This window comes from Telopea speciosissima, chromosome 9 (assembly GCF_018873765.1).
Source record: "Telopea speciosissima isolate NSW1024214 ecotype Mountain lineage chromosome 9, Tspe_v1, whole genome shotgun sequence".
Classification (NCBI taxonomy): domain Eukaryota; kingdom Viridiplantae; phylum Streptophyta; class Magnoliopsida; order Proteales; family Proteaceae; genus Telopea; species Telopea speciosissima.
In genome coordinates, this window is record NC_057924.1 from 13,496,155 (window position 1) to 13,521,717 (window position 25,563).

A 25,563-nucleotide genomic window follows, 5' to 3' on the forward strand; every position below is an offset into this window, starting at 1 on the left:
AGAAATATTAACTACAGTTTTGAAGCATCTTCGAAATGCATCTCTTTAAGTAAGGCTAATGAGGGTGACGAGACTGAGAACAACAGGTGATTTCCCCAAAGTTATCATTGGTTTTGGTAAAAGAAGAGAAATCTTTGGTTTCGCCTTTACTCCTTGAAGCAACTGATCCAATGTCTTCACTGCTTAAAACCAAATCCTTGAACAACATCGTTGCTTCGAATCTAATTTGCTTGATCATTCTTGAAACTTATCGGCTCTTAAATAACCATCTTATCTGACTATGCTTCATGAATTTTTTTGATCCTAAACATAAGGGACTGCTAGAATCACAATGGCGACATACTCTTCAAGTCTGTAACCGATTGATAGGTCAGACTTGGTAGAATGTGATCCTTCATGATTGATGTTGAGGTTGTCGCTAATGTCGATGACTCGCATGGTAGCACCTACATAGACCAGCTCGCAATAGATCCGAGTAACCTCACCAACACCATCAACTAGCAAGGATGTTTAGGATGGGTTCCTACTAGACGGGGTGTTGCTTTGGCTGTTTTGCGGACAGGCGTCTGGAGAGAGAGAGAGGCTGGATCAGGTTCTCATATGAGAACCATTCTCGTATGCCTATGGGAGCACAGATGGAATCCACTTACTTTCTTGGATTCCACATACGAGAACCTGATCTGCCTTCATGTAAAGGAGTAGGGGTTCTACCAAAAAATAAAAAGCTGTAAGGGGTGTCAAAAACTGGCCCGCAACGATAGGCCTAAGTAGTGAAGTTTGAGGGTGGACTGACCAGTTAGTAGACGGTATGATGTCAGGCCTAGACCAAGGTGCTTGGTTGTATCCTGATAGGCTCCTAAGCAGGACCGACCGACACTGGTAACCAATCAGACCATTCGATTAGCCTGTTATAGCTTGATGAACTTGTTTATGGCCAGTTTATAATCCATTTGTACCCCAATTAGCCCCATTTAAAGATCATTTATAGCTTGATAAGCCGAATTAACTTGATCGGTAACCAACCGACCAAATATAAACGTAATCATGCATGGTCTATGAGACCCAATTAACCAAATGACGCGGTAATAATGTGGGGCTTTAAATTGGGGGAGAATGATTAGGCCCAAATGAAACAGATTGAAATTCGAGGATGATCGATTGACATCCCTATAAAGGGGTAATCTTAGTATTTTAAAATAGGGGAAGAGTTTTGTGTCCGGGAGCATATCCCTTAGGCTAGCATGGGGGATAATGAGACCACACACCGAAGCATCAAGAGGGGTGGACTTACCACCTTTCATGGATGGCGGGGTAGTCATTTTGCCCTATTTTGTATGGCACCACTTTCGAATAGAGTTCTTTCTTCTCTTTAAAGTAACATGGATAAAGTGAGGTGAAAGTTTTTTTTGTGAAATCTGAGAAGAAGTTCAATATAAAGTATAGTGGAGCGAAAGAAATTAGCCCAAAAATTTTTAGTCCAATCCTAATTTTATAACTGAAAAGAAGGGTCAAAATTTACTCAAATAATGAAAGAAAGAGACAAAATAGAATGTCCCTTTTTTTTTTTTTTTGGATGAACAAAATAGAATGTCCCTTTAAAAACCTAAAGTAGTGATCCTAATTCCTACTTATCCTATTTGGTTGGAATTTTCGAATTCATGTGCCACGTGGCACAAATCTGGTGAGGGAAAGCATCCTCTCTCATGTTTTCCATTTATTTAGTTATTAGGTTCTATTACCAGAAAAAAAAAGTTATTAGGTTCTTATTTCCGTTTAGTGGTCTTCAACACTGCTAAAAGCTGCTGTCTTCGTTTACTCTGCTTCTTCTTCTACTAGTAGTCTGTTTCGAAGAGGAGACATCAAACATGGGTGGTTCTGTGAAGGATCTGAAATCAAAGGGGGAGCTTGATGAAGTGCTCCGCCAGGGCTCACCAGTTATTCTTCACTTTTGGGCGTCATGGTGCGAAGCGTCCAAGCATATGGATCAAGTCTTTTCCCATCTCGCCACCGATTTTCCCAACGCTCATTTCTTCAGGGTTTGTTTTCTATCATCTCATAGTTTATCAATGTCTTTGATTTCTGTTTTTATGTTAAACCCTCGTTGTGTAGTTGGGTTCTTATCCTTGTGCTCTGTAGTATCTCTATTCCCAATAGACGTTATGTGTTAGATTCAGTCATTGTGAAAACTCGTAAAAGGTGTTGCTAAATTTTTGTTCTATTGTCTCTTTTGGTATACTTTCTTCGAGTGGGTGTTGGGGTTCTTATTTATTTGTTTCTTTTTCATGTGTGGTGTTTTGATTATTACTTAGGTTATCATTTAACCATTCTAAATGATCATGCTGTTATTGCAATTCGTTTTGTGTTGCTTTTCTGCAGGTTGAAGCTGAAGAACAACCAGAACTCTCCGAGGCATTTTCCATTTCTGCAGTTCCTTTCTTTGTCTTCTTCAAGGTCAGTTCAGCAATGCCTATTTTGGAATATAAATTTATATCCCCTCTTACTGTAATAAGTTGCTTTCTATCAAATATAATATGCAATCATGTTAAACACTGTGAGGCAAGTGTGCAAAGAGACATGATTGAGAGAGATGGTATTTATGTTCTACTTTCCGGAATATAATGAAGGTAAACTTTAAGATATAGTTTCGGGTTTTGTTTCAAAGCAATAATTAACGTTTGAAGCTTATTTCCTTTTGTAACTTCTATAAGGGACTTTCTCTTATAATGAAAAGCTTGCTGATAATAAATTTAGGTAGCTCCTCCTCGCCCTCATTCAAAGTATGCATCCATATATGAGGATTAGTGGATATGCATTTGATTGAGTATACTACATCATGGTATTGTTTAAAGTTAACCACCCGATGATGTTCCACAAAAGGAGATCATTATTTCATTAAGGTTGTACTTCGGGCTTAGTTGAATATTCTTGATCATTTCACTTGATGCACTGGCTTTTTGGTATTCTAGTGTTTTCAAACACTGAAGGCATGACGAGAAGTGTTCCACTGGCCTGAAAAGTGATGTGCTAATTTCAAGTGCGTTGCCAAGACCTCCCTCCTTTTTGTTCTAGCATATAGATCTCCAATTTACCAGAGAATATTTCTTCAAACCATCCGTACCTTACTACAAAAATTTCATCTCTATAGAGACTCGAGCCTAGAAGCTACTCAGAACAGGATCAAGAAGAAAGATGTGAAGTATAAGGATGATTTGATAATGTGCTTTTGATCAGGAATCCAGGATGTTCTTTTATCCTATATGGATAGCACCCTACCAACCATGATTTTAAATGGATACATATTTAGGCAGAGATTGACCGGCATATATTGGTTTACATGCTTGAAACCAAAATATTTTGCTGCTTTTGTTGAAATTGGCTGAAGTCTTGTAAAGGGCAGAGTAACTTTGAGAGAAATAAATGCATGTTTTTTTTTTTTTTTTTTTTTTTTTTTTTTTTTTTGGGGTTGTAAAAATGCAACTATTTTGGTTCAGTAATGACTCAAACCTTGAGGCCTCAAGTAGGGCTGATTGGAGGGCAAGGATCCGTGTAGCCGACCCTATATAGTTGGGATAAGGCTGAGTTGTTTTTGTTGTAGTTGTTGTAACGACTCAAACCTTGACTGAAGTTGAAACTTAATTTCTTACTTCCACCTTGCAAGGTTTCTCCCATTCTTCAACAATTGGATCCCGAATGGAGGAAGGTCTGTTTCTTGGTCCTAATGGCATTTCTGGGTACAAAGATTGAATGTGTCCCATACTCTAACCCGCAACTTCAGCAATCTCTGAAACCCCAAAAATGACATTTTATTAGACTTATACATTGACCTAAAAGCACAGAGCATGCAAGGAGAAATCTAATATTTTCATTGTTTGCCTTGAAAAAAGAACTATGTTGTTGCCTCGTTAGTGAATTGGAGATATGAAATAGTTAGGCTAGACTAATTAGTCTTTGTTAGGTCCATTGCTTCTTCTCTTTGAAGTTTGAACCAGTTTTTCATACTTTATACCACAAAAATAAATAATAAGGTAGAGAGGTATCCCTACTTGACACAGTTAAAGCTTCCAAAGAAACCCCATATGAGTCAGTAGCTAAAAAACAGCTTGGTCATGCTATTCTGCATCCATTTCCTCCATTTTCTTCCCTATGCCATTCTCCTCAAAGAGTATTTTCCAATACTTGCAAGAAAAATAGTCATAAGCTTCCTCTAAGTCAAGTTTACTTCAAGACTCACTACTCTTCAATGCAATCATTGGCAATTGGAGAGCTACCCTATATATGCCTACCTTATTTATAGGCTTCTTGATGTTGAGATTTGATGCTATAAAGACCTTCTTTAGGAGTAGGCGAGAGGCAAGGACTACTGCCAACAACTTATAGAGACTACCTATAAGGCTAGTGAGATCTCTGCTGATTTTTAGGCTCAAACCAGGGTTGAAAAGATGAGGTTTTAGTATCCATACTTCCAGTCTACCAGTGTTGGAGTGTGGTAAGAAGCTGCTGTATGAAGAGCCACTTGCCAAAGCTTCAACATATAAATTTAAGAGTCTGAAATTAGGATATTTGTCCCAAAAATAAAAAGAGTCTTATATTAGGAAACAGTTGTGGCTTTGGAAAGTTGGATTTGGCCTGGTTATTCATGGCCTTAAGAAGTTGTAGATAAAATAAACATATTTGTGTTGGGGCATCCCACAATCTCTTTAAGCCTCTGGTTTTCCGCAGAACCTTGGAGATCTTTTATTTTGGCTGTGTATGATGGTCAATTTCCAGTCAAACTAATAATAAGTGGCTGGAGAACTCCCAAGTGTTTGAAACTTGGGGGCATTAATCGTAGTAATAAAATATGTTTAAAACTTGAGGCCATATAGTGCCTTTTTAAGAAGACACACTTTCCCTTCAACTGAGGGAAACTTGAAGCCTGGTGGAGTTTGCATGTACACTTCCTCTTCTAAGTAACCACGGAAGCAAGCATTCTTCACATCCAAACCGATACAATGACCAGTCACTGCTGGCCGCCAATGATAAAGAATTCATATCGAATTGTGTTTAGCCATGTGTGCAACTGTCTCCTGATAATCAATCTCATACACTTGATTGTACCCTTTGGCCACCAACCTAGCCTTATATCTCTCAACAATGCCATCTGATCAGTACTTGATTTTGTAGACCCATCTACATCTAATTGGATCTCTCCCCCTGGGAAGATCAACCAACTTCCAAGTACAATTCTTCTCATGTGGTATCATTTCCTCAGACAGCTTCCTTCCACTTTGGGCCAGACATGACCTCAGTGACATTCTTGGGAATGGAAATGGAGGAAAGAGCAACAAAAAAGGTAACACTTGCAGGAGAGAGAGCATCATAGAAAACAAACTTGGCTAGAGGATTAGTGCAAGCTCTCTTTCCCTTTCGAATAGCAATGGGAAGATCTAACTCAGAAGGGGGGGGGGAAGGAGTGTTTCCTGACTGAAGAAGGAGGATATCAGGATGTGAATCCAAAGTGGACTCTTTGTATTTTCTTCTTTCCCTTCCTTTACTACACAAGTAACTCCTCATTACCAGAACCCCCTGAATGATCAACAACATCAACAATATCCACTTCTTTGTGTTTCCCAATATCATTTAGAAATGGAAGAACATGCAAAAGGGTGGAGGAGAAGGGGTGACAGTGGCAGCCTTTTCACTCTCACTATTCTCCCCTTAAAGATGATGTTGATGAGGAGTAGAGAAAGGAACAAATTCAAAGAAGGTGACATCTTTGGACAGAATTTGCCTTCAGGAAGAGGGATGGTAGCACTTATAGCCTTTGGTAGAGGGGAATACCAAAAAAAAAAGGCATTTGAGGGCCTTGGGGTCAAGTTTAGAGTCAAGCAGATTTATTAACATGAGCATAACAGACACACCCAAATACCTTAGGGGGAGAAACTTGAGGAGACAGAATTTCTAAAGGAATGATTTGGAACCAAGGAGTTTAGTGGGCATGCGGTTGATTAAGAGGGCAACAACAAGAAGGGCATTAGACCAAAAGGTCTTAGGGACATGCATGCCAAATAGCTAACTCCTAGTGACTTCCAACAAATGGTGATTTTTCTTTTCATCTACCCCATTCTGTTGGGGGGGTGTCAATACAAGCAAGCTGATGCATATTGCCATTATCGGTTAAAAAGTTTTGGAGTCCACCATACATTTAACCCCCCCCTTTATCAGAACGAACAATTTTAATTTTATTATCAAATTGAGTACAAATCATTTGATAGAAAATTTTGAAGGCATCATAAGCATCACTCTTGTGTTTCATCAAAAAAGTCCAGGCAATGTAGGAACAATCATCAACAAATGAAACAAACTAGCGATAACCAAATAAAGAAGTAGTGGGAGTGGATCCCCAAACATCAATATGCACAATATGAAAAGGAATAGTAAATCTATTTCTATGATAGGGATAAGAAGAACGACAATGTTTAGCAGACATACATGGTTCACACTGAAAAACATGGGAAGAAGAAAAAGAAGAAATCAAGTGTTGCAACTATTTTTTTCAATAATAACAAAAGAAGGATGGCCTAAACGTTGATGCGAAAGCATCACAAAATCAACAGTACTGTTGTCACTACACACACACACACACACATAGGACTGAGCTATAGGCAAAAAGGATATTTTGGGTTCAAGAAGGTAGAACTCTTTCTCCTTACATCCACTGCCAATAATCCTCTTTGTCGCCAAATCTTGAAAAAGACAATGAGAAGGAAATGGAGAAAATGGTATTGATCATGTTTTTTTCCAAAAAAAAAAAACATTTTTGGAGAAAATGGTTTTACCTGAAATAGTGGAAATGCTTCACTGATGTGCTAAGAAGGTTCAATATTGACTCCCCCAAGTGCTTCTGGCTTAGATGTGGTGAAGATTCGAAGAACAAATCAAAAGTCACCGAAAATGAGTGAAGAATGAAGAAATAGGACAAAAAAAACGAAAATCAGCAGTCTTGTGAGCTCATTTCGACCGAGAGTAATGTAGTTCTAGATAGGTAGGACCGTAGGAGACCTACTAGGAACCAGGTAGATCAGGCCCTCACAAAGGTGCTGGCCGATGGGCAGAATTGGGAATTTTAGGTCAAAATTAGGGTTAGGGTTTGGACAATGAGGTTGGGGTTTATTGGGTAAAGCTAGGCAGGTCTATTGGAGTCTAATGAGGTAGGAATTGTAGGGGTTTGAGTGAAGATTTGAATTTTAGGAAATTAGGGTTTCGGGTTTTAGGAATGAAGGGGATGATGAGATCTTGGGTTCAGAGGGGGAATCAGGTCAAGGGGTGCTGGTCGAGGGTTACTGGTATGGAGAGGATGATTCGGTTGAAGTTTGGTGTGATTTGGATGGTTGATTAGTGCTGGACAGATGTTAGGTGTTTTTAGGTTTCACAGAGATGAAGGGGAATTAGGGTTTATACGATAGATGGGGCTGTAAACTAGGTCGACTGGAGGGGAGGATTTAATGGATCTGTGGTTGAAGTTTGAATGGATTCTATGGAGATTAGGGTTTATGGGAATCGATTGGGGAGTGTAGGTCTAGGTTAGAGGATGAGGAGAAGAAGGGTTATTTGTAGAATTTTGTAAATAACTTACTGGGATGAAGATCAGCAGCAGCAGTAGCTTGAAAGTTGATTGAAGAAGACCTCCCGATCATGAACAGATGCAAGGAGTTGTAGGAGATCCACCTACCCTTCACCTTGATATGATTCCCAAGGTTGTCTTGATATGACTCACAAGACTCACTCTCAAAAGAGATAACCAGCAGCAACAATAGCAGCAACAAAGAGATCGATTTTTTCAAAGTCTAATTGTGGGGGAGCCTCCCACGTTTTCATTAATAAATAATATGGCCCAAGGCCCAATCCTATTACACTCTCCCTCTAAAAATCGTGGAGGGGTAGGAATTAACATAGCTTTAAAACAATTAATTAAAAGATGCTCTAAGAGCCAATAGGATTAAAACAAAACTAGCCAATAGAAAAGAGTAACTTAAATTGGACCATTGGTTGGACCGGTTCAATTTAAGAGCTAAAAAAAGAACTAAGTATAGAATGAACTAAAGCTAAAATAAACTAAGTATAAAACTAACTAAGGATCCAACTATGGCCCTATGGTTAGGGCAGCTTGTCTTCCTTGCGGATGCTTTGATCTGTATCAAAGAGTCGCGAGACTTGGTCTTTTTTATAAGGTGGGTTTGTAACATCTTGCCGATATTTTGGCGCGATGTTACAATGTCTCGAAATCTCACGAAATGACCAAAATTTCAGTCGAGATATTGCATATTTTCATTTCGAGCATGCATTTTGTTTCGGTCAAGTCGAGATACTTGAAATTCTCTATATCTCGACCGAGATATGACAAGTTTTTGTACATTGGCTGTGACATAACCTTGCGAAATGCTGCAATATGCTCTCGTGTGAGAGAATTGTGATTTGTTTGTAGTCCAGATGGGTACCCCATAGGTTCAGTCTCAACCATCACAGTGTATGCTCTAACTCCCCTCTCCTGCCACCACACATACTAGAGGATGGCCGTAAAGCACCCAACACCGCTCTTTAGTGTGCCCAGGTTTCCCACAGTGATCACATCTGAGTCTATTTTTGTCATCCCCACGGGGTTGCCCTTTACATCTTCCTCCACTACGCCAATCTCTGTGGGAGCTAAAAGTAAGAACAGACTGCTCAAGAGATGGTGCAGTTTCTATGGGCACTTGTCGAGTCTCCTCACTTTGTAAGTAGTTGTAGACTTCATTTAAGGAGGGAAGAGGAGACCGACTCAAAATTTGTACCCGGATTGGTTCATATTCCGGTTTCAGCCCACCAAGGAGGATTAGGACACGCTCCTTCTCCAGAATTCGGTAGACCTTTGCTTCATCCTTTGGATTGGATAGTTGGAGGTCCCTATTATGGTCATACTCCTCCCAGAGACCAATAACAATGTAATATTCAGAAATTGTCCTGTCTCCTTGTTTCATTGTGATGATCTTCTGGAGGAGTTGGTAAACCTTAGCTAAGTCACTCACTCGGTCAAAACTCTTGGAGACACTATCCCAAATATCTTGGGTAGTCTCCTTTCTCATAAACCTCCTATCAATCTCTAGCTTTATAGAGAAAATCAACCAAGTCATAACAGTAGAGTTCTTGGTCTTACATTTTTGATACGTTGGATCACTTGAGTTAGGGGCTTGAATGGTGCCTATAATGTACCCTAGCTTCCTCCTACTCCGAAGGGAAAGCTTCACAGAATGAGCCCAGTCCAAGTAGTTGATGTTGTCCAATTTCACAATGGAAATTTGGGTGCTGGGATTCTCAATGGCTATCTGAGTAGGATGAGAACTACTCGAAACACTAGCCGAAGCTTCCGCAGGTCCACTGATCTAATGTAGGAACACACTTACAAAGCAGGGACGAAACCCAAGCCAAATGGGGAGTACATACTCTACCCAAATACTCCTTCCCAATGTTAAAAGGAAAAAAATCAGTAAGAAGAACAAACACACAACTCAAAGAAATCCAACTCAAATACACTCTTCAAGGTGTAACATCACCTCATAACACCTCAAGAGGCCCAATCAACATAGCTCACCAACACAAGGCAGCCAAAAGCATCACATACAACATTTCAAGAACAAAATAGGGCATAAAATAATCCTGGCGGTACCTTTCAAACCAAGGAGAATTGAGTTATGCTTCAATAACTCTCTTCTTCACTAGCCAAGACCATGGGGATTGGATACTTGGATGTGACCCTTGGGTGATCTAAATGTACCCTATCCATGGTACAACAACTGTCGGACACCTCAAGAGGCCTAATCAACATAGCTTACCAACACAAGGCAACCAAAAGCATCACATACAACATTTCAAGAACAAAAAAGGGCATAAAATAATCCTGGCGGTAACTTTCAAACCAAGGAGAATTGAGTTATGCTCTGTTCTTCACTAGCCGAGACCATGGGGGGGGTTGGATGTGACCCTTGGGCGATCTAATTGTACCCTATCCATGGTCCAACAACTGCCGGACACCTGAAGAGGCCCAATCAACATAGCTCACTAACACAAGGCAGCCAAAAGCATCACATACAACATTTCAAGAACAAAAAAGGGCATAAAATAATCCTGGCGGTACCTTTCAAACCAAGGAGAATTGAGTTATGCTTCAAAAACTCTCTTCTTCACTTACCAAGACCATGGGGAGGTTGGATGTGATCCTTGGGCGATCTAAATGGACCCTATTTATAGTCCAACAACTTCCCGATGTGAGAGAGATTGATTGTCTTTGTCGATCTAAGCTCCAAATATCCACTTCTTCACATGAGACCTTCTCTTGGTATTTCTATGTTCTTCATCCAAGATCATCTCATGACTTATTCGAACTTTTCACATAATAGCCTCTTCCTTGGAACTCCCTTTGTAACCTAAGGTTCCAAGGAGAGGAAATGGGAGCGAAGAACTTGTAGCAAGACTCTCAAACCAAAACCGTGGGCTCTAATACCATTTGGAATATAGAAGTTGCGAGAGAGCAAGAGGGCAAAAGAGAAGATGAGAGTAGAAGGTTGAAGAAGGAGAAGACGAAGTGACGGTAGAAATTGTGTGGGAGAGAATATACTTCTCTCCCCTATATTGATTCACTTAGCCAATAATAAGAGAAATTACATATATACTACACCCTTATTACATGAACTCTAACAGCTAGGCCATGCGATTGGGATGCTTTGTTGTTGAGAATTATTTTGTGTCCATGTGTTACTGTTCACTTGAACAGTAACTGTACTACTGTACTATTTTTACTTTTGTTACTATGTGTACTATTGTACTATTGTACTACATGTACTATTTGTAGTGCCGTTTTTTCATTGTAAATTAAGAGGCTTGGTGTCTAATTAGATACACAAGCCATTCTCTCTAGTTCAGATCTGCTAACATGGTATCAGAGCAATAGTAGGATGAAAGTCAGAAAAATGGTTCAATTGTTGCCAAAGACTGCATAGGGTAGCATAATATTTTGAGATAGACAATTCTCCTTGAGTAGTGTGAATGACCTTTTTCCGAATTTCATAGATTTGTGCATCATTACCAAGCTATCTGTAAGTTTCCTTGCAGGCAAACCAAATCTGAGATGCAGTATCAAGGAGAAGAAATCCACTAGCAAGGTCTGGTTGCATCGAGCCAATCAGATAGGACATAAGAACACTATTGTTTGCAATCCACCTAGCTTTAAGAGAACCAGGAGTAGTGGGCATGGCAGTGGTGCCATCAATATGACCAGTAAGGCCACAGCCAACAATGGCAAAGGTTGCAGATCTAAACCAGATCAAATAATTGGAGCCATCCAATTTAATGGGATTAAGAGGAAAATTATGGTATTCAGTTTTACCAGATTCTTCAGCAGCAGAAGAGAGGTCCAAGTCACCCATGATTACAGTAGGAATACTTCCAAGATGAAGTCAGAAATTGAAGAATAGATTCCTTGAAGAATCAGGAGGTAGTCTTAAAAAAATAGCAACAATTAAGAGATCAATCCCCTTGATCGATGTTGCCAGAGTTTTTTTTTTTATTTTAAAAAAACCTGTTTTTTTGAAAATCGATGTAAAGGGGGAATGATAAAAAAACTTGTTGAATGATGCTCAAACCTGTTGAACCAGCCTTCTAGCAGCAACAGAAACCAGCAACTCCAAGAGGGCAGCAACTGGATCTGTTGATCACCTCATCAGTACTGCCCTATGATGAGAATAAAGGACAGAAAAAGGGAAAAAAAAAAAGAAGAGAAAAGGAGATCAAGAAAGGGATAAGAAGGAAGAAGAGATCGAGATTGAGAGAAAAAAAAGGAAAGGGAGAGGTCCCTAATTCGAGATTTGCTCTGATATCATGTTAGCAGATCTGAATTAGGGAGAATGGCTTGTGTATCTAATTAGATACCAAGCCTCTTAATTTATAATGAAAAAATTGTACTACAAATAGTACATGTAGTACAATAGTACAATAGTACAAATAGTAACAAAAGTACAAATAGTATAGTAGTACAGTTATTGTTCACTTGAACAGTAACCCTATAACGACCCAGATCCTTGGGCTTGGTGGGGCCCATAACCCGTCTGTATCGCACAGGATAAAACATCCATAACTTTGAACGAATACCACAAATCAACGGAAAACTTAGGTAGGAATGGGATATAACTTTAAAACTTTTACTATAGGATCCCATTCACATACACGTACTTATGGGGAAAACACACTGTTGGCATACTATACTTAAACTTTATTACAGTTCCAAAACCTTAAGGTAAAACTGTATTCAGAACTTCTTATGACATAAAAGATCTAAAGAACCATAACCTTAAAAATGAGAGTTCGCAACTATAAAACGACTCTCGATCATGCCTATTGCGGATCAGCAGGTCCTTTACCTTTATCCTTACTACCTTGTCATGTAACATAAAAATACATTTTTTTTTTTCCATGGTATGAGCTATAAAGCCCAACGAGCATAATTAAACAATAGTGCTTAAATACACATCAATTCATTAACTCTACTTCAATCTTTTGATCATGGTAAATCAGATTACATAAGTAGAGATCATGAATATGTATATCATACATGTTATATCATATCTTTCTTTCGCCTTAACGGCTTTATGTATGATAATCTTTCGTAACGTTCTCATCCTTCTTATGCCTCAACGACTCACATAGCTTATGTCATCATAACATAATTTCTAATTGCGATGCCGAAGCACACCATTTACAGATCAGCATCAACCATTTATAGATCGCGGTGCCAAAGCACACCATTTCATTTTCATGATTCGCATGTTGTATCGGGCAATATGTTGGGGTTAATTAATCATGCTTATTCATTCCTTTCATATGTTTTATACATGAGTTTCATTCATAATTATCCATTCATACATGTCTTTCAACATCATGTGTACTACTACATAATTCAGTACATTTGGCATGCTACACATATACTTTAAACGAAAATCTTAATACAAGTTTGTATTCAATAGCTTGTCATCACATCATACATTCAAACATAATATACTTCATTCAATTAATGCATGACTCATCATAGAACACCTATAGAAAAATCCTACTCACCTTCAAATGCGTTCCAAACTTCTAAACTTTAATCTAGTTCAATTAGTCCTAACTTCATAAATAACATTCCTGTTCAAAGCTGTTTTCGAGTCCTTTCTAGAGCACCTGGGTTGTTGATTCCTTAATAGAAAATTGTATTTTTGAGTCCTCTAAACACAGCATAAAAAATCATGTCATTTGCTTTTGAAATGACTAAGGTATGCTCATTTTACTGGACATGGGTCATTCTGCCCCTGTACCCAAAATTCTACCCAGGGGTTTGCATAACCCTGATTTTGCATGCCCTTATTTAGGAGCAGAATTTGGGATCGAATCCTTCTTCAATATTTTCCCCCTATATGTCTAGTTTACAACCTATCTAGAATCATTCACTTTTGATTTAAAACGAAGTAGATATGCCATCTGGACTGACCAAAGGTCATTCTGCCAGAACAGGGTATCCGAATTTTAATGGGATTAAACAAGGGGTAAAGATTGGAGGTTTTAACCTCACTCCATTACATCTATACCATCCTAATTTTAGAATACAATGGTTTACAATCAAAATCCCATTAATCTATAAAAGGAACACTTATGAAATCTAATTAAACATTGAACAATCAGAACAAACAAACAAACTTACCTATACAATGTCAAATACCCATCTATGGAAATCAAACACCTCTTTGGATTCTTTCTTTTCCTTAATCCTTTCTTCAAATTCCAAAGTTCAGCAAGATAACCCAACTCTTACGTAGAAAACCTCACCCCTCTTTCCTATTTAATAATAAACCATAACACCTAACTTAATAAATTAATATAACTTCTCTTCTTCTCTCTTCTTCTTTTCTTGTCTCATTTGGTGTTGATATTTTCTCCACCAAATCCTATCTAAATTCCTACATAGAAGAATTCATTCTTTGCCATTCTGACTATATAATATTATAGCTAATATCTTGTTAGACTACCACAATAGTAATATGTAACTTAGTCAAACTAGGAAGCTTACTCATCCCCAAGCCATGTGGCATCCTCACATTAGTTAAGTCCTTTGACCAAGTCCCACCCAAATGCTAGATGTCATCTCTAAGGCAAGCCATATGGTCCAATCAAAGAAGACCACTAGTACTTATCTATTCATTTATACTTAACTATTCGAAGTGCTTAACATGTCAGCTTGTGAAAGTTGAGCACCAGTGACCTTCAGGTCTTTTGTAACCACTAAAATTTCCCGAATGGAAGTGGAAGCATATCACCATGGATTTTGCGACGTCATTACCGAAGACTCCACAAGGTTATGATGTAGTTTGGGTGACTATAGACAGATTGACTAAATCAGTCCATTTTCTCCCTATTAGGATCAATTATAACGGACAGGTTAGCAGAGCTTTATGTGAGGGAAATAGTAAAATTGCATGGAGCGCCGGTTTCTATTGTGTCAGACAGAGATCCAAGGTTTACCTCTTGCTTTTGGAAGAATTTACAGAAGGCTTTGGGTACTCAGTTGCATTTTAGTACGACATTCCATCCACAGACTGATGGTCAATCAGAAAGGACCATGCAAATACTTGAGGACATTGAGGGCATGCATGATTGATTTTAAAGGTACTTGGAGCAACCACTTAGCGTTGATTGAGTTTGCATATAACAATAGTTATCAATCCACAATCAAGATGGCTCCATATGAAGCTTTGTATGGAAGGAAGTGTCGATCACCCATTTTGCTGGATCAAAGTGGGAGAAAGATAGATTTTGGGGCCAAAAATAGTACAACAGACTTGTGATAAGGTGGAGTTGATACAAGATAGGATGAAGATTGCTCAAAGTAGGCAGAAGAGTTATGCTGATTCGAGGAGGAAACCTCTAGAATTTGAAGAAGGTGACTGAGTATTTTTTAAGGTAGCTCCAATGAAAGGAATTATGAGGTTTGGAAACAAAGGAAAGTTGAGTTCCAGGTATGTGGGACCATTTGAGATTCTTGATAGAATTAGACTAGTGGCTTACAGACTTGCCTTGCCACCTGAGTTATCCAATGTCCATATTGTATTTCATGTATCAATGCTAAAAAAATATGTTGGTGATCCATCTCATGTTTTGAATTATCAACCATTGCAATTGAAAGACGATTTGTCCTATGTGGAAGTACCGGTGGAGATCATCGACCGAAAGGACAAAGTGTTGCGGAATTGAGTTGTTCCATTGGTGAAAGTCTTATAGAGGAACCATTCAAGACAAGAAGCATTGTGAGAACTTGAGTTCGATAGGCGGATGAAATACCCCAAGTTGTTTGATGATTAAGGTACAGTAATTTCGAGGACGAAATTTCTATAAGGAGGGGAGGATGTAATGCCCCGCATTTCTTGTTTCAATATTTTTCGAATTTGAGGTTTTGTTAATAATGTTTATATGTTGTTTAAATGAATTATGGAAAATTAATGTTATTATAATGTAGAGTATATTATTCTAATGTTTTTTTTAGTATAACTGAATAGTAAAGTATAAATGAATAGTTAAGTACTAGTGGTCTTCTTTGATTGGACCATATGTCTTGCCTTGGAGATGACATCTAGCATTTGGGTGGGACTTGGTCAAAGGACTTAACTAATGTAAGGATGCCACATGACTTGGGGATGAGTAAACCTCCTAGTTTGACTAAGTTATATATTACTATTGTGGTAGTCTAACAAGATATTAGCTATAATATTATATAGTTAGAATGGCAAAGGATGAATTCTTCTACTTAGGAATTTAAATAGGATTTGGTGGATAATCTCAACACCAAATGAGACAAGAAAAGAAGAAGAGAGGAGAAGAGAAGAGAAGTTATATTAATTTATTAAGTTAGGTGCTATGGTTTATTATTAAATAGGAAAGAGGGGGGAGGTTTTCTACGTAAGAGTTGGGTTTTCTTGCTGAACTTTGGAATTTGAATAAAGGATTAAGAAAAAGAAAGAATCCAAAGAGGTGTTGGATTTCCATAGATGGGTAATTGACATTGTGAAGGTAAGTTTGTTTGTTTGTTCTTATTGTTCACTGTTTAATTAGATTTCATAAGTGTTTCTTTCATAGATTAATGGGATTTTGATTGTACACCATTGTATTCTAAAATTAGGATGGTATAGATGTAATGGAGTGAGGTTAAAACCTCCAATCTTTACCCCTTGTTTAATCCCATTAAAATTCGGATACCCTGTTCTGGTAGAATGACCTTTGGTCAGTTCAGAGGGCATATCTACTTCGTTTTAAATCAAAAGTGAATGATTCTAGATAGGTTGTAAACTAGACATATAGGGGGGAAATATTGAAGAAGGATTCGATCCCAAATTCTGCTCCTAAATAGGGCCAAATTTGTATGCAAAGTTAGGGTTATGCAAACCCCTGGGTAGAATTCTGGGTATAGGGGCAGAATGACCCTTGTCCAGTAAAATGGGCATAACTCAGTCATTTCAAAGGTAAATGACATGATTTTTGATGATGTAATTAGAGGACTCAAAAATACAATTTTTCTATGAAGGAATCAACAACCCATGTGCTCTAGAAAGGACACGAAAATAGCTTTGAACAGGTAGGTTATTTATGGAGTTAGGACTACTTGAATTGGATTAAAGTTTGGAACGCATTTGAAGGCGAGTAGGATTATTCTATAGGTGTTCTATGATGATTTATGTATTAATTAAATGTAGTATATTATGTTTGAATGTATGATGTGATGACAAGCTACTGAATACAACCTTGTATTAAGATTTTAGTTTAAAGTATATGTGTAGCATGCCAAATGTACTGAATTATGTAGTACTAAACATGATGCTAATACTGATCATACCTTATTCATCAAACGTGTTGGTGATGAGGTAACTATTCTCATAGTCTATGTTGATGATATTGTGCTGACCGGAAATGATGATGAGATCAACAAATTGAAGCGTTTCCTAGGCCGCAAGTTCGAAATAAAGGATCTAGGCCCTCTAAAATAATTTTTAAGGATTGAGGTTGCCCGGTCTTCAAAGGGTATCTTTCTATCTGAAAGAAATTATATTCTAGATCTTTTATATGAGACTGGGTTGTTAGGGTGTCATCCTTCAGACACTCATATGGAAGCTACTACGAGGCTCAAGGAGAAAGATGGTGAACCAGTTGATAAGGGTTGATATTAGTGATTGGTAGGCAAACTAATATACCTCTCTCACACGACCAGACATAGCTATTGCTGTGAGTTTGGTGAGTCAATTTATGCATGATCCTTATTCCTCTCATTTGGGAGCAGTTATTCGCATCCTACAATACTTGAAGTTTGCTCCAGGAAAAGACATTCTTTTATCTCCCAATGGACATCTCAAGGTTGAAGCTTACATTGATGCCGATTGGGCTGGCTCACCTGACAGAAAATCCATCTCTGGATATTGTTCTTTTGTTGGTGGGAATCTTGTTACATGGCGTAGCAAGAAACAGAATGTTGTAGCAAGGTCCAATGTTGAAGCAGAGTTTTGTGCCATGGCTCAAGGAATCTGTGAATTGTTATGACTTAGAGGATTGTTGCAAGATATTGGTGTTGTTGTCCATCTTCCCATGATGTTGTATTGTGATAACAAAGCTGCCATTAGCATTGCTCATAATCCTGTCGAACATAACCGTACCAAGCATGTGGAGGTTGACAGACATTTCATCAAGGAGAAACTTGAAACCGGCCTCATTGGTGTTCCCTTTGTTACGTCTTCTGATCAATTAGCTGATGTGTTCACTAAGGGGTTGAGTGGCAAAGTGTTTCATCCTATTCTAGTCAAGTTGGGCATGTGTGACATTTATGCTCCAACTTGAGGGGGAGTGTTGAGAATTATTTTGTGTCCATGTGTTTTGAACAGTAACTGTATTACTGTACTATTTGTACTTTTGTTACTATTTGTACTATTGTACTACATGTACTATTTGTAGTTCAGTTTTTTCATTATAAATTAAGAGGCTTGATGTCTAATTAGATGCACAAGCCATTCTCTCTAATTCAGATCTGCTAACATTTATGATTTGTAATTTTTCTATTTATATGGGAGTTTTAGATAGAGTTAGTTACGCAAGGATTTGCCTAAGATTAGTTTCCTTATTTGAGTAGTTCCCTTGTGGAGTTAATTTCCTAGACTGGTAGTAGTTGCTATTTGTAGGGGTCTTTATTTTCTTTAAATGTGGATACCCAACGATTGGAAAGATAGAATGAAAAGAAAACTTGGGTTTTGTGTACCTGTGTGGTGTGTGTGTGTGGCCTTTTTCCCTTCTTCTCTGCTACTCTGGTTTTCTCTCTTCTTTCCAGGTTCACTTTCCTTTATAGTTCTTATTCTCTTTTTTTGTTATTTTTCTGCTATCTACTTCTTTGTGTGCTGTCATCTTGGAATTTCTTCAATTTTCTGCAACTAGCGATAGTAGCAACCCCTATGTGATTGATCAATATCCCTCATACTTGATCCTTTCTGCCTAATATTCTGGTTGTAAATCAGTCTGCCATAAGTGATTAAAACCCCCATCGCTTGCTTCTGAAAATCCCTTCCATCGTGAGAACCATAGCCTGCAAACAGGCTGAATATAAACTTACTGCCAGAAGCAGTTTCATTCATATCACTATTGAATAAAACTTGATTTCTTTTAACCAAAAAAAAAAAAAAAAAGAATAAAATTTGATTTCTGGTATTACTATTGCCCACCCCTAAGGGGCCTATGTGTTACACACCCATGCCCAAAATCTTAGGTCAAACTGAAGTCTACAGAGTAAGTTTTATCATTTGAATCGAAGAGAATTGCTGCTCGTTGTGGAGCAAAGGTTGAAGACAACCCTCGTATCTTGGCTCTCTGAAACTCTTTTATTGTTAGTTCCTAAATTACACCCCCCTGTACCTTTAATCTACTCATGTCCATCAATTTGTTTTGCTTTCAAGAGTATCCCTACTCAATAAATATTAATTCCCTTTGTGTCCTTAGCCCTTTTACTTACCAAGTGACCCTTTAAAGAATCTGGTTAATTACAAGATTTCCATTACCCTCTTATAAATGGGCCATATTTCTTTGGGTGGGCCTGTAGTGAACCCAACTGGGTTTTTGAACCCTGGGATTGCTTCACTTTGATGGTTTGTAAACTAAAGGATGAAAGAAAGCTTGATAACTCGATAACTTTCTTATCTGTGAGAATGAGAATGAAAAAACAAACACTGGACTAGATCTTCCTCCCCAATCTGATATTATGGTACTGGTATAGACCAAAATTCCGTTGGATGTTAATCCGGGGCAAGTGTTTGGAACTATTATGACATAGCCCTGAGGCGCTCAATAGACCCACTACTCTGCTGTAGAAACTGAGATTAAGGCATTAAGCTAATGTGGATTGATGTTTGTGCAGAAATAAAACTTTTTGGCTTGGGTTGAGGGTACTTGTGGGGAGAGCACGGTTTCGGAATTGGGTGGGAATGCTTGGGTGTTATAAATTTTTTCCCTTTCTTGGGGCTTGGTGGTGGTGCTAACTTGGGAGAAGAGACCCTAGATCTTCTTCATGTTCGTAGATTGGTTATCCTGCTGGATTTTGAATGCCTTTTGGTGGAAGGAGGATTATCTATTGCTGATTGTGGTTCGTCGGAGAAAAGGTTTTAAGGATTGGGTATATCTTGTCAGGATTGGGATCGGCTGATCCGATGGACTCTGGGCAATCTGGAAGGATCGGTTGTTTGGATTGGCTGATTCAGAGTGATCCAGTGGGGCTCAGTCTGGACCAATCCAGTTCACTGAAGACAGGTTTACCAATGTCTTAGCCACCGAGTTTGCCTGGCAATTAATATCCAGGACTCCTAGTCTAGACTGTCTAGTTTGATTTGTGGGTCGAGCATTGCATGGTAGATTATTTTGTCCTCCTTTGGTTCATCCAGGATCCTACTGCTCCTTATTTGGCCGTGCCTTCTCTGTACAACATTTACCCTCTATCACCCTTTACTAGCTTGACCTAGCTCATTTTTGGTTTGATATCTATGTTGCTTTGCAAATATAATATTGTGTCGGGTTTTAGATTTTGTGTTAGATGGGGCTCATTGTTTCTGTCTTCCCACTTCAAATGGTGCTGGGTAACAAAATCAAGCTCTCAATTCTTCTGTTTTTTCTTTCCCTGTTTTCTCCTAGTTTTTCAGAATCATTGTTTGCATTTACTACTGCGACAGTTCTGAAAAAACATGGGAAGTCTCCACACTTATCATTTTCCTGTATTACTTGATTACCTGGAGCTAATATCACACATCATACCAGGGTTTGTGTTCTAGATTTTTTGGTTTCTTTTACAGGAAGCTCTTCTGTTATAGAGTGGCAGATTTGTAGCTTATGCTTGATTATGGTCATTAGACAAATTTTGACTATTTGTAAGAAGATTAATGATTGATTTTAGCATTGATTTTTTCAATTCTAGGAATTATTGCAAATGGATTGTTGAAATTCAGTGGGAGAAACCTCTTGAGTGAGGAATTGAAGCTAGTGTTGGAGCAATTCTTGTAGGCTGCAGCAATCTTTGTTTGGGATTGGAGAACTATTCAGAGATGATTGACCAATAGGGATGAAAATATCATCTATTTATTGATATCCCATATGGGACTTGGCTACAGCAATCATATTCTGGATAAGCAGCTAATCATTTTTACAAACGACTGCTACGACCCCCCCCCCCCTTTTTCTTTGCAAGCATGCGTTATTAGATTAGATGGTATTTGGCTGAAGAACGGTGTTGAGCGTGGATCTCTCTAACGAAATAATGCAGAAATAGTAACTTTGCTGGTTGCTATCTTCATTCAAGTTATTTTAGGAAGGGAAAGAAAGGTAAAATATGAGTAAAGAACATAGGTTAGAATCTTATATGTGTTTGATGCCTGCTTAATTAGCATCATCATTTCACCCAATCCATCCAATGGTGGTTAGGTCAGTCTTGATATTCTACCTTTTGTTTCTTGTTTTAGCTAATGCAAAGGCTACTTAATTAAACAAGGGTGAGGGTGGGGAGAGAGAAGAAAGAAAAACGAGAAAGGAGCTTAATCGATTCTACTCTGCTATTTGATGTCCTTCTACTTGTAATAACTAGAGCTGCCGATGTTTGAAATTTCCATACTGTGTCTGCAATACTTTTGCCTTTGTGAGCATTTTTCACTTGTCTAGTTTATTTGTTTGTTGGGCTTGATTATATTTGATATATTTATTTTGTCTTTTCCTAGCATTCAAATAATGGATGATCATGAATATATTATATATCTGTTGATATACAACTCTAAATCATCTGGGTCAATCAGTAATTTTGTGACGAAAGTCAGCCAAGTTCATCAACTGCTTATTGAATCGAGTCAGATTGGATTTCTGAACCTCGTCATTTCCCCTCTAATCCCTCCTAAGATATCTATCTTTGCATGCTTTGTCAGGATGGTAAGAACGTTGATACATTGGAGGGTGCAAATCCATCTAGTCTGGCCAACAAAGTTGCTAAAGTTGCAGGGTCCACCAATGCTGGAGAAGCGGCTGCTCCTGCCAGCCTTGGGATGGCTGCTGGACCTGCTGTCCTTGAAAGTGTCAGAGAGTTTGCAAAGGAAAATGGTTCTTCCCGAAAGGAAAGCTCATCAATGTCAGACCATAGTGATCCACTCAAAAACCGTCTGCAAGAACTTGTTCATTCACACTCGCTAATGCTTTTCATGAAAGGAAGCCCTGAAGAGCCTAAGTGCGGGTTTAGTCGGAAGGTCGTTGAAATTTTAAAGGAGGAGGGGGCCAAATTTGGGAGCTTTGACATACTGACAGATAATGAGGTGCGTGAGGGATTGAAGAAGTTCTTCAACTGGTCAACATTTCCTCAGCTCTACTGCAAAGGAGAGCTTCTTGGCGGCTCTGACATAGTAATTGCAATGCATGAGAGTGGTGAACTGAGAGAAATTCTTAGAGACGGAGGAGTTCTTGCAGCAGGCTCTGAGGAGGCAAAAAAGAATGTATCAGGAAATGTTTCCTCCCCTAATTCCTTGTCTGGAAAGGGTGTTGTCTCGAACTCCACTGGCTCGAGTGTGGCTGAGAAAAGGATCACTGATAAAGAGCCTCTTGAGGACCGGTTGAAGAAAGTGATATCTTCTTCTGCAGTGATGCTTTTCATGAAGGGTACACCTGATGCTCCACGTTGTGGTTTCAGCTCTAAGGTTGTCAATGCCTTAAGGGAGGAGGGTGTGAGCTTTGGGTCATTCGACATCCTAACAGATGAGGAAGTGAGGCAGGGCTTGAAGACGTTCTCAAACTGGCCTACTTTTCCTCAGCTTTACTACAAAGGCGAGTTGATTGGAGGTTGTGATATTGTACTGGAACTGCATACAAGTGGTGAGCTCAAGTCTACGCTTTCCGAGTAGGCCTGTTATTCACTCCGAATATATATTGTTCAAATAACATGATGGCAACTTTCAATTTAAATGGTTAATGAGTTTGCATGAAGATACTTGCATATTGGTGATCTTAATTTACTTTATCCTGTGATTTGGACACTGATATTCATTGAAAGGAATATCATAAAATCTGGTCAAATTTTTGTTGATAGAGATCTAATTTTCCCATTTTGTACACTTCCTATTGTTGATGTTTTGATCGTCCTTGCTTTTTTGGTTGATAGAATGCCAATAAACTGGCATTCAGACCACCGGCTTAGCCAACGACAGGTCCGGCATTTGTACAGTTTCTTGTGTTGGACATATCATGTACATAATGAAGGTGAACAGCTCAGAACCTGGTTCAGTCTCTTGTTGGATTTTTCATGTACTTCATGAAGGTTTTCCAGTTTTCAGGAAAGCTTTTGTATCACCCTTCTCCTTTTCTAACTCTTGGGAAAGCTTGCGTATTCATTATTTTTCTACCTGATTCTTGTTGATTCAACTCTGCAATTGTTTTCAAACAGAGGGATGAAGAAAAAGAAAGACTGTTATCCTTTTTCTACTAGGTCTCCACTCTCCAGTACAAATGCGGAGTTGTTCTGTTCTTTCTCCATTCATTAGCTCCTAACAAACTCTTCTAACTTTTCTATGGCTGCCCATGCATTGAGAGAGGCAGTCTAAGAGCTTGATCTCCAGGGCTTTGAAATGTGATATCTGCATTAGCAATTCCGACTTCTCTTTCCTTAGGTTCTTATTCTCCTCCATTAGCAGACGGTTGTTCTCATCGACAGCAGAAGCTGAGTCTTTTCCAGAGGCTTTGAGGAAGGCTGGGTAGATGCTTGGCTCACACTTCTTCCTGGTGATTTCCACTAGTAGACGCCTACTTCCCTTTTGGAACTTTTGGTGCTGGAATTCCCACCGGTCTGTGGCAACTTTCTTAAATCCCTGTCATTGATTTTTGTGTATCATTACAAGAACTATAACATATTCAAAGCAGCTAAAATAAATGTCTGAAAACACAAGCTTTGAGCCATGCATGTGTGCATGTGTGTGTGTGAGTTTGAAGTGAAAATTGCAGCTTTTTGATGGGTTTTGAATTCCACTTATTTATAGGTTATCAGGGAGGTCTGATTGTGATCAGGCAATTGATCACTTCTAGTACTTATGCTATCCATCTGTCTATGGTGTGGTCTGCACATAGTTCGAAAACTCGTTCCGTAGTTTCGACATGTCCGAGACCAAACAGGATGCGAAACGAAATAAACATTGTTTTGTCGAAATTTTGCTCATTTCGGTCTAAAAATATATTTTTTCGTTGAAATTTCAACCATTTTGTTTTGATATTTTGCTCATTTCGGTTAGTTTGGCCGTTTGCCCCATGAAATGGTCAAGCACAACGAATCGTTATCCCCTCCAATTCGCTACCCCCTCCAATTCCTCCAATTCCGCACATGGGGCAGAAATGACCATCCTACCCTGCCCGAAAACACTGCCTAAGGTGGGGGCCACTCCCCTTTATAAGAGGAATTAGAGGAATTGGAGGTGCCCGCGAATTGGAGTTGATAATTATTCAAGCACAACTCATGAAAAAAAAATGCATAGTTTTGGCAAAATTTCGCAGAAATTTCGGTATTTCGATGGTTTTGACCTGACCGAAACACCAAAAAGAGACGAGTTTTCAAAACTTGTCATGCAATAGATACTAGGAAACACCTAAATGGGCCATTTTATCTAGCAGTGCCAAATGATAAATTCTACTTGCTTGGTGTAGCCATGCTGTTTCAGAGCTGAGTTATTCTGTATTTGGTTTGAGTGGTACTTTTTAGGTCTTCAGATCAATTTACTCTTCCAAAATGGTCGCTTTTCCCTGAGGGGAAGAAATTACGGGCCTACTCTTACTATGTATTATTAGCTCTTTGTGAGCAAAGTTGTCTCTGCTACTGGATTGACCCTTAAACAAGATAAGCTAGGTGTACAGAGTATTTCAATGGATGAATTCATGGCTGAGAAATTGTGGAATTTGTCTTCCCACCTTCCCTCCCCCACCCCCCTCTCTTTTTTGGATTGCAAACTAACAATAAAAAATAAAAAATAAAAAAAATCAAATTGAGAAAACCATGAACTACTTACATATGTATTAAGCTGGCGAATGAAACTAGAGAAGTTGCTGTGCTTGAAGTATCTAGGAAGGGTGAACTGGGAGAAGTCTTGAGGAGACCAAACCACAAACCCAGTTCCCTCTTCATTCCAAGACACAATTCTTCTACCATGATCATCTCCTCCTTTATTTCCTTCTTCTTCTTCTTCTTCTTCTAGGAGATCATATGTCTTACAGAGGAACGGAGCTGGGCACTTAGTTCTTGGTGACTGGCTTGAGCTGCTCTGCCTTAATCCCTCTATTTCCCCAGCCATTCTCAAGGTCACTGGAACCTGGATGCTTTACTCAACTTCTTGTTTATACTAAAAACAAAGTGTCATCCAAAGACAAAGAAAGCAGCTTGCTTTGTTGTTTTCTTATTCTTATTATTTGATAAAGTGGAAAAAATAGGTAAAACCATTGTGATTTCTGAGCTTAAAAGGCTAATAAAAATAGAAAACCACAGAAGAAAAAAAATAAGGGTAGAACTAGTAGACACACTTTGAAGTTTTGGAAGGGCCGCAAAATCTGACCAAAATGTTGAAAAAACTAGATTTTTCTCTCACGCAGTTCAGTTAGAATTGATTACACGACACTTGTAGTGTCACAAGTTTATTATTTTTGACTAGTATAAGCAGATGAATGGATTTCTAAAGATGGATAAATCCTTAGTTTAGAAGGTTTTAGAAAGCAGCCATGGAAGGTTTTAAGAAGGTCCCAAGGCTTATGTCATCAGTTGAAACCTATGACTATGAGTGATACCCAAGCCAAAGCATGGATGTAGTGCATGGTATCAGATCGGGTATCGGTCATCCTAGAAATTGATACGATACTGATACAGATCAGCCCGTATCGAACAATTTTGCCTTTGGGTTTTTCTAAAATATTGATTTTTTAAATCGATACAAGATTGGCCAGGAATCGAGATCT

The 25,563-nt window shown here is 38.6% G+C and overlaps 2 protein-coding genes across 2 annotated transcripts; one reads left to right on the plus strand and one right to left on the minus strand.

Annotated features, from left to right (window-relative positions):
- The first annotated feature begins 1,803 nt into the window (after positions 1–1,803).
- LOC122640338 (monothiol glutaredoxin-S17-like) lies at positions 1,804–22,660 on the plus strand. The gene is made up of 3 exons (XM_043833499.1): positions 1,804–2,036; positions 2,377–2,451; positions 21,519–22,660. The coding sequence occupies exons 1-3, from the start codon at positions 1,866–1,868 to the stop codon at positions 22,479–22,481; spliced, it is 1,209 nt and encodes a 402-aa protein (XP_043689434.1). The 5' UTR covers positions 1,804–1,865; the 3' UTR covers positions 22,482–22,660.
- Positions 22,661–23,015: 355 nt separating this feature from the next.
- LOC122640340 (heat stress transcription factor B-2a-like) lies at positions 23,016–24,987 on the minus strand. The gene is made up of 2 exons (XM_043833500.1): positions 24,627–24,987; positions 23,016–23,441 (listed from the first exon to the last, which is right to left on the minus strand). Exons 1-2 carry the CDS (start codon positions 24,906–24,908, stop codon positions 23,121–23,123), a joined length of 603 nt encoding a protein of 200 aa, XP_043689435.1. The 5' UTR covers positions 24,909–24,987; the 3' UTR covers positions 23,016–23,120.
- Positions 24,988–25,563: the final 576 nt, after the last annotated feature.